The sequence below is a fragment of the Oryza sativa genome, chromosome 1 (genome assembly GCF_034140825.1).
Source record: "Oryza sativa Japonica Group chromosome 1, ASM3414082v1".
Taxonomy (NCBI): Eukaryota; Viridiplantae; Streptophyta; class Magnoliopsida; order Poales; family Poaceae; genus Oryza; species Oryza sativa.
In genome coordinates, this window is record NC_089035.1 from 8,757,628 (window position 1) to 8,771,090 (window position 13,463).

Sequence of the window (13,463 nt, forward strand, 5' to 3'; positions counted from 1 at the left end):
ACCATGTATTCATGTACACCAATTAACAAATATCACTAAAACATCTAGAAAAATTAGCTAGTTTAGCTGCACGAACACAATGTGAACAAGACATACAATGTGAACAAGACATGCAGGGGAATCAAACATTTATAAACAGAGTAACAACTACTCATAAGTTTACAGATACGTAAGCTAGGTTATAAATATATTTTTTTCCTAAAAAAACAGACCATAAACTGAGAAGCAAAACCCAGCAGTACATACCATCATTTTAGCTCTTTTGAAAATATAGAGCTATTCGCTAGTAATGTTGACGATTTTACATGAAAATTCATGTGAGAATTAGGATATACTGTAGGAAATATGTGTCTATAACAACTTGCTATATATATATATATACTACATAAAAATAATAACCATTATTTTATTATTATTATCATTATCAAATTAATTTCAGTGAGGAAGTCGAAATCCCCAGCCATCTTCCGCACCCCTGCCCATCCCACTGACGTTGGGGGCCACGCTGGGGTGAAGGGCGCCAGCGTGGCACGCGCGGGCCACTGCCACGTCATAGCCATGCAGCGCCATGAAGAGCCTCTCCTTCTCGAGCTCCTCCTCCTCTCTCCCCGTCCTCCTCCCCCTCCGCTTCCTTCCGCCGCCGCCGGCGATCACCGAGGCCAGCGGCGGTGCCCCGCTCGCCTTCCTCCTCCCGCCGGCGGTGGCGGCGGCGCCGCCCCTCCGTTGCCCTCCTCCCCTGACCGGCACCGGCACAGCGTCCAGGCCCATGAGCTTGGCCACCACACCGGGCTTGCACCACACCACGCTCTCGCCGGCCACCGTCGGCGGCATCCCGCGGCACGGCGGCGGCGATCTCCGGTGGCCGGAGGAGGAGGAGGCGAGGGCGGCGTCGTGGTAGTAGTAGTGGTGGTGGTCGCTGAAGGAGGCGCGGTACATGGCGTCGCGGCCGCCGTCGAGGGAGAAGCGCGGGTACTGGCTGAGCGCGTCCCTCGCCGACCGGAGCACGCGCCCGTCCGAGCTGTTCACGCACGACGCGCGCCGCGGCTGCTGCTGCTGCTGGGCCTTCCTCGCCGCCGCCTCCTCGAGGTCAAGCTGCAGGATCATCTGCTCCAGCGTCACCGCCGCCGCCGCCTCGCTCTCAGCGACGCCCACGGACGACGCCGTCGACGTCGGCACGGTGAGGAAAGACGACGACGCCGCGTCGGCGCCGACCAGCCGGCGCTGCATCGTGGTCGACGTGGAGTCGACGCCGTGGCAGAAGCTGCGTATGCCGCTGCGGCGCCGCATGGTGTAGACACTAATCGAGATAGAAGAGGGGATCGATCGACGCCATGTCAGGTTTGGTTGGAGAAAAGTATATAAGCTTAATTAGGCGTGTACGCGTGTACGTGGATCGGAGGAGGTTGGCGCGGGCGCTCGTGATAGGGTTTAAAACGGGATGGGGATCGTGCGGCGTCGACGCATGAGTCGAGTGAATGTGATGTGGAGGTGGAGGTGGCGCAGCAATTGGGATCACATGAGAGGAACGTACGTCTCATGTGCCTACGTATGATATATTCGGTCGAATGTCATCCACCGGTCGTTAGCACCCAAGCTACTGAATTCAAATCTTTATAAAAGCGAATTTTAGATTGGGTTGTTTGAGAGCTAAGTTCATGATTTAAAAATACTACATATATTTAGTTGGATGTAGAGGCATGATAAAAAAAAAAACCCTTCTTTGGAAAAAAAATCATCCACCCGTCGTTCACAGGTGTGTATGATCTCAATTCGAGTTGTGACATCATATACATGTTAGGGCCCAAGTAAGCTGCACTATGGGGCCAATTCAATAGCTCACCTAAATATCAGCCCAAGCAAGCTGAAGGGAGAGAGACAAAAGAAAAAAAAATGTTGCACTTCCAGGTAATCGAACAGGTCGACCGAACCGGCAATGGACCCTTGTCGATCTCTCTCTCTCCTTCCCCTTCTTCCTACCAAGTTTAGTACACTTTGAGCCACTCCTTCGTCTTCCTTAATTTTCTCGGTACCAAACAGGAGCTTGTGTCTCTTTGCTGCTACTTGTTGAGTGAAGAGGGTTTATACTTTCTACAATCAGAAGCTTGTATGTCTTGCTAGTTGCTACTGCTTGTTTTGAGTGAAGAAGGTTGCTAATAATCTGGCTGTTGGATTCGTGGTGTCTTAGCATGGAAGAGAGGAGGAACACCTGTATCACTCAACAGCGCGAGGGAGAAAGGATTAGGCATGGGGAGTAGTACTGTTCTTCAGAGCAGCGCTCACCACATGTTTGATTGAATGTCATGCCCGTTCGAAGTGTACAAGGAAGATGTTATGCCTGTGATGAAAGAGGAGAAAATATTCAGGGATGAAGCACTAAGGCTGTTTCTTGAGGAATGGATAGATGCCAGGTGCAAGATGGAGGATAAGCTTGATCGGGCATTAGAGAAGTTTGAAGATATCGAAGCTCTAAGGGGGAAGGCTTTCCTAGGAGACAGCGGATGCCACCAAGGCAGCCACCACTGACCTTAAGGCGGCATCCTCCAACACCCAAGACATCGCTGCCTATGATGCCAACCAAGTGCTCGACGGCAAGCTTCAATGATGGTTGTGCACGCATGGCAGCGAGCTCAAGCCACACCAATAAGGTACCTATTCCTACGGTCACCTTGGAGCTGGGATATGGTGAGGACAAGGCCCACACACCCTGCATCGATACCACGGACTGTTCCAAAGAGACGCACGCCAAGTGTTTGATGGCTGCACTCAACGTCAATGGTGGCAGCAACCAAGCTGTGGTCGCGTTCCTGACCATGACGGACATGTTTAAGATCATTCCAACATATGTTGAGCCAATGGACATCTTCTCAGCAAGATCGACCATTGACCACAAGGAAAACATACCAATGCCACATCGACGAAGAATGGGCTCGCAGAATGCCTCTTGGCATCTAGCTCCCCATCGTCGTCGTTGTTCCCTTACTCGCCCTCGCTTGTTGGTCGTGCCGCCGTCTGAGAGGTGGTTGCCCGATCGAAGAGCTTAGAGCTGAAGGCCAGGAGATGGCCGCGGTGCCTCCGCCACATCTGTTCGGAGGTCGTACTACGCCTTTCACGCCCGAGGTCCACCACCGCCCTCTTTCTCCTCTAGTTAGTTGGCCGCCTGCCACCTCCTCCCTCTCCTGTTGGGGCCTTAGGGGTAGAGAAAGAGAGATGGAAGGGAAACGAGGTTTAAGAAAGAAAGAAAGGGAACCGACAGATGAATCCCACTATTTTTTTCATTATTTTTTGGATGACTGTACTGTCACGTTAGTTGCATTATTACATACTTAAGGAGTAGTTGACTACACTTAAAAAATTGGAACCAATAAGCGAAAGCTCCGGTGATGTGGTATACCAATGTGTCATGGTTATGGATACCACATACCTAATAGTAGTTGACTAAATCTCGGCAGGACCCACCACATACTATGTCCTATACGGAAACAACCTACGGATATAGGTGGGAGTTCCGAATAAGGAAAGACAACCAGAGTTCTACATGGAAACGACAAGGACTACTTGGATTGTATCCATATTGATTTCTCTAGTTCTACTTGGATAAGGGGACACATATGGGTATAAATACAAGACCCCCTAGGAGGAGAGAGGAGAACGACCATGGAAGACACCCATGACAATCAACACACGCCCACCAGAAGCCACAACATACAAGCCTACATACGCCAAGACACGCCGCCGGATATCGATTTCAGGGATAGGCATGGCTATTCCCCTACGGTGTCCGGATACCGTCAGGAGATACGAAAGCGCTATCTCTGATCTCGCCGAGCACGGATTCGAGGAGGAAGACTACCCTGTTGTCGACTACAAGTCAGACCTTCAGACCGATATGTCGACAACACTTAGATAGGCTACCACAACATACAAGCCTACATGCGCCAAGACACGCCGCCGGATATCGATTTCAGGGATAGGCATGGCTATTCCCCTATGGTGTTTCCGGATACCGTCAGGAGATACGAAAGCGCTATCTCTGATCTCGCCGAGCACGGATTCGAGGAGGAAGACTACCCTGTTGTCGACTACGAGTCAGACCTTCAGACCGATATGTCGACAACACTTAGATAGGCTACCCACATATTGTACTGGTGTGATTATGGTGAATAAGAGCAATACCGGCTTCGGCTAACAGGATGTAGAGTTATTACCTGACAACTCAGGGGCCCGAACCTGTATAAAAATCCTTGTCTCTATCTCTTTTACCTCAGTCTCGCGTATATCCTAGCATCGGCGATCCCCATACTATCCAAATACCGTAGTCGAGACATCAAACGTCGACACAATGAATCATTTCTCGCCCGGCCGTGAGTTATCTTTCAATAGCAGTTTAGTGAGCCAAATGAGTTATGGCCGGTCTCCATCTCCGTCGAGTCTTCCATATAATTAGTTATCTTTCAATAGCAGTTTAGTGAGCCAAATCATTTGTGGCCGGTCTCCATCTCCATCGAATCTTCCATATAATTAAAAACCAATGCATTTCTTAAGAAAAAAAACGATGTATATATTTATAAAAGCACTTCCTATTTTGTATGTAGAGTAGGAGCAGTACTCTCTCCTCGTTTCATTATATTATAAGTCGTTAAATTCTTTAAGTTTTATTAAGTTTATGAAAAAAATATAACAACATCTGCATCACCAAATTAACCTCACTAAATATACCATTAGATATATTTTGATGTTATGTTTATCTTATGTTAAAAAAAACATTGCTATTTTTTCATATAAAGTTGTTAAATTTCAAAGGTACTAAGACATGAAAAAAAGTCAAAACGAGTTATCGAGTACTACCTCCATCCTATAATAGATGTTTTGATTTTTTGTTTGCAACGTTTGACCATTCGTTTTGTTTGAAAAATTAGTGCAAATATAAAACATGATAAGTCATACTTAAAGTATGTTTGATAATAAAGCAAATCACAAACAAAATAAATAATAGTTCTATTTTTTAATAAGATAAATAATCAAACATTAAAAAAACTCAAAGGGATGGGACGGAGGTAGTATATTATTTTCAGGGAAGTTTAGGAAGAAAAAGAGGAGGAGTATTATTTAGAGAGATGGAATTAGGCAGGCGCCATTCCCGCAATGAATAGTTAAATATCTCATGATTATTAGCTACTCCACAGCGTTAGCTTCGTCCACCCAATTTGACTTTCCAATGCATTGTGATTTGAGCGAGTTGTGAGAAAGAGAGAGACACTCTAGCGAGTAGTACTACTCCCCTTGTTTCATTATATTATACTGTAATATAAGTTGTTTTGACCTTTTAAGTTAAATTTCTTTAAATTTTATTAAGTTTATGATAAAAATATATAAATGTATCATTAGATATATTTTGATGTTATGTTTGTCTTATGTTAAAAAAACATTGCTATAAACTTAGTTAAATTTAAAAGTACGAAGGCATAGAAAAAAGTCAAAACGAGTTATAATATGAAACAGATATAGTATATTATTTATAAGGATGTTAAGAAAAAAAATACTTGTTGGAGTATTATTTAGAGCGAAATGGAATTAGGCAGGCGCCATTCCCCGAATGATTATTAGCTACTCCACAGCGTTAGCTTCGTCCACCCAATTTGACTTTCCAATCCATTGTGATTTGAGCGAGTTGTGAGAGAGAGAGAGAGAGAGAGAGAGACACTCTAGCGCGCAGCCATGGCGGAGGGTGCTCTCGCCTCGACCATCGTGAGGCAGGTGCTGACCAAGTTCGGCTCCTCCGTCTGGGACGAGCTCGCGCTCCTCTGTACCTTCAGGGCGGACCTCGCGGCCATGGAGGCCCAGTTCGCCACCATCCGCGCCGTGCTCGCCGACGCCGCCGTCCGCGACTGGCTCCGCAGGCTCAGGGACGTCGCCCACGACATCGACGACTTCCTCGACGCCTGCCACACCGACCTCCGCCGCGGCGAGGGCGGGGGCGACTGCTCCGTGTGCGGCGGCCTCACGCCGCGCTCGTTCGCCATGGCGCACAGGCTGAGGTCCCTCAGGCGCGAGCTGGGCGCCGTCGCCGCATCCAAGGACAGGTTCTCCCTGAGCCCCGACGCCCGCCCGCCCGCGTCGCGGCAGCTCCCCTCCGTCCCACTCATGCGCGAGACCATCTCCATGGTCGACGAGGCCAAGACGGTGGGGAGGAGCGCGGACAAGGAGAGGCTCATGAGGATGGTCCTCGACGCGGCGGGCGACGACGACGACGACGACGACGACGGCGTCTCCGTCATCCCCATCGTCGGCATCGGCGGCCTCGGCAAGACGACGCTGGCGCAGCTGGCGTTCAACGACCGGAGGGCCAACGACGAGGTGTTCGACCCCCGGATCTGGGTCTCCATGTCCGCCGGCTTCAGCCTCGCCACGCTGGTCCAGGCCGTGCACCCCATCGTCGCCGCGCCCAGCGAGAGGTGCGACCTCGCCACCACAACCACCACCAACCTGGAGGCCATCGCGCGCTTCTTGTCCATGGCGTTCACGGGGAACAAGTACCTGCTGGTCCTCGACGACGTGTGGAGCGAGAGCCACGACGAGTGGGAGCGGCTGAGGCTGCTCCTCAGGGGCGGCAAGCGGGGCAGCAAGATCATCGTGACGACGCGGAGCCGGAGGATCGGCATGATGGTGGGCACCGTGCCGCCATTGATGCTCAAGAGCCTCTCTGATGAGGATTGCTGGGAGCTGTTCAAGAGGAAGGCCTTTGAGGAAGCAGATGAGGAATTGTACCCAAAATTGGTCAGGATAGGGAAGGAGATTGTCCCCAAATGCGGCGGCGTGCCGCTGGCGGCGAAGGCCCTTGGGAGCATGCTGAGGTTCAAGAGGAATGAGGAATCATGGATTGCTGTCAGGGACAGTGAGATTTGGCAGCTGGATAAGGAGGAGACCATCTTGCCATCTCTCAAACTCAGCTATGATCAAATGCCACCCGTTCTGAAGCAATGCTTCGCGTATTGCTCGGTGTTTCCTCGAAACCATGAGATTGACAAGGGTAAGCTTATTCAGCAATGGGTTGCTCTTGGCTTTGTTGAACCCTCAAAGTATGGTTGCCAGCCGGTTTCTGATAAAGCGGACGACTGTTTTGAGCACTTGTTGTGGATGTCATTCCTTCAAGAGGTAGACCAACATGATTTGTCAAAGAAAGGATTAGAGGTTGATGGAAGAGTTAAGTACAAAATTCACGACTTGGTGCATGACCTTGCTCAGTCTGTTGCCGGGGATGAAGTTCAGATCATAAGCGCTAAGCGAGTCAATGGGAGGACAGAAGCTTGCCGCTATGCATCATTGCATGATGATATGGGGTCGACCGATGTTCTTTGGAGCATGCTTCGCAAAGTCCGTGCGTTTCATTCCTGGGGCCGTAGTCTTGACATTAATTTATTTCTTCACTCCAGGTTCTTGAGAGTACTAGATTTGCGCGGCAGCCAAATTATGGAGCTCCCTCAATCGGTTGGTAAATTGAAGCATTTGAGATACTTGGACCTTTCTTCATCCCTTATCAGTACTCTGCCCAATTGCATCAGTAGTCTCCACAATTTGCAAACTCTTCATTTATACAATTGCATAAATCTCAATGTGCTGCCCATGTCAGTATGTGCCCTTGAGAACCTAGAAATCTTGAATCTTTCAGCTTGCAACTTCCATAGCTTGCCAGATTCTATAGGACATCTTCAAAACCTACAAGATCTTAACTTGTCCCTTTGCAGTTTCCTTGTGACATTACCTAGCTCTATTGGTACACTCCAAAGTTTGCATTTGCTGAACTTGAAAGGATGTGGCAACCTTGAAATTCTACCTGACACTATATGCAGCCTGCAAAATTTACATTTCTTGAACCTTTCACGATGTGGTGTTCTCCAAGCACTGCCCAAAAATATTGGTAACCTTTCAAATTTGTTGCACCTGAATTTATCACAATGCACTGATCTTGAATCAATCCCAACCTCAATAGGTCGCATTAAGAGCTTGCATATTCTGGATCTGTCTCACTGTAGTAGTCTGTCAGAGTTACCAGGATCCATTGGTGGTCTTCATGAACTTCAGATACTCATTTTATCACACCATGCAAGCAGTTTGGCATTGCCTGTATCAACTAGTCATCTCCCAAACTTGCAGACTTTAGATCTCTCATGGAATCTTAGTCTAGAGGAATTGCCTGAATCAATTGGCAATCTTCATAGTTTGAAGACCCTGATCTTGTTCCAGTGCTGGAGTCTACGTAAGCTGCCTGAGTCTATAACCAACCTCATGATGTTAGAGAGTTTGAACTTTGTTGGCTGTGAAAACCTAGCTAAGTTACCTGATGGCATGACAAGGATCACCAATCTGAAACATTTAAGAAATGACCAATGTCGATCTTTAAAACAACTACCTAATGGATTTGGGCGATGGACTAAACTTGAAACATTGTCCTTACTCATGATAGGTGACAAGCATAGCAGTATCACGGAGCTGAAAGATCTAAACAATCTAACTGGTGAGCTCAGGATTGAATGTTGGTCACACAAGATGGATCTGACAACTGCTGCCAAAAGAGCAAACTGGAGAAATAAGAAAAAACTAAGCAAGTTGACCTTGTTGTGGACCATTCCTTGTTCTGCGGATGATTTTGAAAATGTTGAAACATTTCTTGAAGTTCTTGTGCCACCCGAAAATCTTGAGGTCCTTGAAATAGATGGTTACATGGGCACTAGATTTCCCAGTTGGATGATGAAGAGCATGGAATCATGGCTCCCAAATCTTGTCTCATTAGATTTAAGCAACATTCCTAACTGTAGCTGCCTACCACCCCTCAGACACATCCCTTATCTCCAATCGCTTCATCTCCGATACATGGCCGGTGTCCATAGCATGAGCTCTGAAATTCTTGTGAAAAGACAGAAATGTGTGCTGTACCAGTCACTGAAGGAACTCCATTTTGAAGACATGCCTAACCTAGAGACCTGGCCAACTTCAGCAGCGACAGATGACAGAGCTACTCAGCCAGAAGGATCCATGTTTCCTGTTCTTAAAACTGTAACCGCAACAGGATGCCCAAAGCTCAGGCCGAAACCATGCCTTCCAGATGCTATAACAGATTTGTCAATCTCCGACAGCAGCGAGATATTGTCAGTCAGGAAGATGTTTGGATCATCATCTTCCACATCCGCATCACTTCTGAGGAGATTGTGGATCAGAAAGTCCGATGTATCATCCAGTGAGTGGAAATTGTTGCAGCACAGGCCAAAACTTGAGGAACTAACCATCGAATACTGCGAAATGCTACGTGTTCTTGCAGAACCCATCAGGTACCTTACCACTCTGCGAAAGCTGAAGATCAGCAATTGCACTGAATTGGACGCGCTTCCAGAATGGATTGGTGATCTTGTAGCACTTGAATCTCTTCAAATAAGTTGCTGCCCAAAGTTGGTCTCGATCCCAAAAGGTTTGCAACATTTGACTGCTCTGGAGGAGTTAACTGTCACTGCCTGTAGCTCTGAGTTGAACGAAAACTGCAGGAAAGATACAGGCAAGGATTGGTTCAAGATCTGTCATATCCCAAACATCGTAATCTCGTGACAGATAACTATGCAACTTCTGTTGATCAATTAAACAAAAAAAAAGTCCTGGTGAGTTGCAAGTTCATCTGATTATGCTGAAGTTATCCTCTACTCAATTTGTTCCCATCATGCATTGTCCTTGAATGGTTTATCTAGTGAGTCGGAGATTATAGTCAATGAACAGATATTTTATTCTAATTTTTATGTCTATATAGACAGGAGTTGATTGTCAGTGTCTGTAGCTCTGTAGGAGTGAGAACTATAGTAAAAAAATATGCAGGGAAAGATTGGAAATGTAATTAGTGTGCAATTTTTTTTTGTGGTGGTTCAATGAGTGCACAATTGACAATATGTAAGTATGTAACTGGCCATCACTTGACCCTTAACAATGTAACTGGAGTGCAGCTGACGTATAAAAATGAAGCACATTTTTACAGTTCGGCCGCCTTGAGAGAATGGACAAGTTGTGTACAAAATTCAGGCACTAAGTCTGCCTTCGGCACCTAAAGTTGCGACCCACATAATTCTTTTTCCACACGCACGCTTTTCAAACGGTTAAATGGTATGTTTTTTGAAAAAAAAAATCTATACAAAAGTTGCTTAAAAAACATATTGATCGATTTTTCAAAAAAAAAATCTAATACTTAATTAATCATGCGCTAATGGACCGCTCCGTTTTTCGTTTGGGAGGAATTAGTCCCCATCCCTTACCGCCTAACACAGCCTGGAGCTTAGTCAGACATGATTTTTTTTTTGTGCCTGGGTTGTGATACACAGCCTCGTCTCTGGTCGATTTCCAGCCCTACAAGCGAATGGCGGACTTTCAACCATTTCACATTTTATTAAGGGGAACATACTCTATACATACAAGCTTTTCGTATACACGCCAACTAATAAATATAAAAAAAATAGAAAAAAAAATTATATATTTACTTTTCATATATTTCACTTATATATAAAGTCTTATCCTCAAATTTATTATATTTTAGCTGTAAAAAGTATAAAAATTCTGATAGTTTTAAGCTTTTCGTATACACGCCAACTAATAAATATAAAAAAATAGAAAAAAAATTTATATATTTACTTTTCATATATTTCACTTATATATAAAGTCTTATCCTCAAATTTATTATATTTTAGCTGTAAAAAGTATAAAAATTCTGATAGTTTTAAGAGTATAAATCTATCATAATTTTGTTTTTTTCTTCATATGTATAATGAATTTGAAGGTAAAACTTTACATATAAATATAATACTACCAAAGTATATATATAAAAATTTTCTATATTTTTTTGATATTTGTTAGTTGGTGTGCACGGTATGTGTATGCGAAGGCTTGTGTGGATAGGATATGTTTTCTTTATACAATTGTACCCTTAGCGTTTGTAGAAATATCAAATGTTTCATTTTTACCAACCGATTGAGGGAGCTCCGTAATTTGGCTTTCGCGCAAATCTAGTACTCTCAGGAGCTTGGAGTGGAATGAAACACACGAACTTTGTGATGATGAGTAGATGATATTAAACTTGCTCTAAAGAATCTATACTCGTTGAGATAAGAAAATATGTAGCGAAGCTGTTACTACTACGTTTTAGGCTAAATTTAGAATGTTTTAGAAATTTACTATATTTTAGAACAGGAGAATATATTTTATATACTATATTGAGAGCTTGTTCACTTCAATGCCAAAACAAACCTTATCGATTTTTGGCATTATCAAATTTTAGTACGTTAACAAATTAAACAAGATTTTACCATTGTGATCTTACCAAACTCTACCAAAATTTGGTAATTTCGGAATCTTCCACTAACAAAACACACCAGCAATTGGTAAGAAATCAAACCAAACACTACATTTACATTTTTGACATTATTAAAATTTGACATTTTTGACATTGCCGATCTTTCACTTTATTAATAACTAATAATAAGGTTTATTATGACAATGGAATAATAAGAAATTGCTAAGGGAGTATACTCTAGTAACGGTACGGCAATCATTATCCAAACCATTTACTCATACTTTACACAAGCTAGAATTTGCTAAGGGAGTACTCTCTCCGTCCCACAAAAAACAAACTTAAGACTGGATGTGATATATCATAGTACAACGTATTTGGATAGGCTCCTATCTAAATTCATTGTATTATAATATCTCATATCCAGTCTTAGGGAGGATAACAACCAAACTCGTCCTCGTGCCGCTCTCACGCAAGCGGCTCGGGGGGCAAAACCCTAGCTGCTCGTGCCGCCACCTTCCCTCCCCACTAGCCGCCTAGCCACCGCTGGAGCTCATCGCCGAAAACCGCGCAGCCGGCCGAGAAGGCGGCGACGGGGAGAGCAAGCCGACGGTGGAGCTCCTCCTTGGTGTGGGAGGCGAAGCGGCGTGCGCCGGTCGAGAGGCGGTGGCCGTGGCGGTCGACGGGGCGGGGCGATGGATCCGCTCCCCCTAGGGAGTGGATCTGCGCCCCCCCCCCACCCCTGGTGGCCGATGGCTAGGAATGGTCGACCCCGACCCCGACAGCGGCGGTGCTCGCTGCAACGGCAGCCCGGTGGAGGCGGGAGGCGCGACGGGCCGAAGGCTGCGGCTGGCGGGCAAAGAGGACCGATGGCCAATGGAGGCGCACGCGAGGAGGCGTGTCGGCATCGGCCAGCGAAGGTGCGAGGTGGCTAGTGGAGGAGGTGGCCGTGGCGGACCTCGTGGCGGACCTCGTGGCGGCGGTGGCTGGTCGACGGGAGGCACAACTGTGACTGGGTGGCGCGGCCGACGCGAAGAGGTGCTGCGCATAGTTGGCCCCAGCGGCAGCGGCAGAGCTCGCGACAACGACGGCGGGAGCTGCAGTCGGGTGGGATGTGCGGCCGACAAAGGCGAGGAGGCGCGGCCGGCAGCAAAGGTCGGCGCGGTGCGAGGTGCGGTCAGTAGCGAAGGTCGGCACGACGCGACGAGGGTGGCGGCACGCGGAGGATAGCCGGCGTGGGGCGTCGGTGCAGCGGTGCCCACATGTCCGCGGAGGTTAGACAACAGTGGAGCATTGATGTGTCAGCGATGGATTGGCAAGCGGCAGACGGTGGGTGAAAACCTAGTCCGGCCTTGGTCGAGCTGGCAACGATTGCGTTCAGAGCGTCACTTCCTCTTGAGGGTGTTGTCGTGCTATCCCATCCTCTCTTGTGGGGCTACCGGGTGAAAACCTAGTCACTGTTCTCTTTGAAGACCTTGACGGACGGCGGCAGCGGTGCTTTTGTCGTTATCTCCCTAGAGACATCGTCTAAGCAGCTCCCTTGTCGAAACCTCCCAAACAATCGTTGCAAGCTTGCTCTAGATTCCTGTTCTCTTATATCGGCGCCTTAGCTTATGCAAGTTGGCCATGTTGGAGGGCCTAGGGGGGAGAGCGGTTCCATTCTTCTCTCTCACCCTCTCCCACTCAATCCCAAAGACATGGATAGAGTAGGCTTCTGTGTTAGTTGTTAGGGTTGAGTTTTGGACAATCTCGGTTGTACATCCTTTGTTGGCTTAGTGGCGGCCGGTTCGGTGCTAGCCTTCTCCAGGGTCTGTGTGTTGGTGCTGTTGGTGCGTGGGTGGTGGTATAATTTTCTTTGTTTTCCTAATTACGACCTCCCAGTGTTGTAATCTTATAATTTTTTTCCTACTTATCAATATGAATTTCGCACTGTCTGGTGCGAGTCGTTAAAAAAATCTATTTCTTAGGTTTATTTCTTGGGGGACGGAAGAGTATACTCCCCCCGTCCCATAATATAAGGAATTTTGGAGGGATGTGACATATTCTAAGACGACGAATCTGGTTAGGAGTTTATCTAGATTCGTTGTCATAGGATGTGTCGTATACTCATATCCCTTCAAAATCCCTTATATTATGAAACGGAGGGAGT

At 46.7% G+C, this 13,463-nt stretch overlaps 2 protein-coding genes across 2 annotated transcripts; one reads left to right on the forward strand and one right to left on the reverse strand.

Annotated features, from left to right (window-relative positions):
• Nucleotides 1–111: 111 nt before the first annotated feature.
• Nucleotides 112–1,344, reverse strand: LOC112938360 (uncharacterized). Its single transcript, XM_026024464.2, has one exon. The coding sequence runs from the start codon at nt 1,285–1,287 to the stop codon at nt 436–438; it is 852 nt and encodes a 283-aa protein (XP_025880249.1). The 5' UTR covers nt 1,288–1,344; the 3' UTR covers nt 112–435.
• A 4,285-nt stretch (nt 1,345–5,629) lies between these two features.
• On the forward strand, nt 5,630–10,011 carry LOC4325115 (putative disease resistance protein RGA1). Its single transcript, XM_026024453.2, has one exon. It carries the CDS (start codon nt 5,716–5,718, stop codon nt 9,592–9,594), a length of 3,879 nt encoding a protein of 1,292 aa, XP_025880238.1. The 5' UTR covers nt 5,630–5,715; the 3' UTR covers nt 9,595–10,011.
• The last annotated feature ends 3,452 nt before the right edge of the window (nt 10,012–13,463 follow it).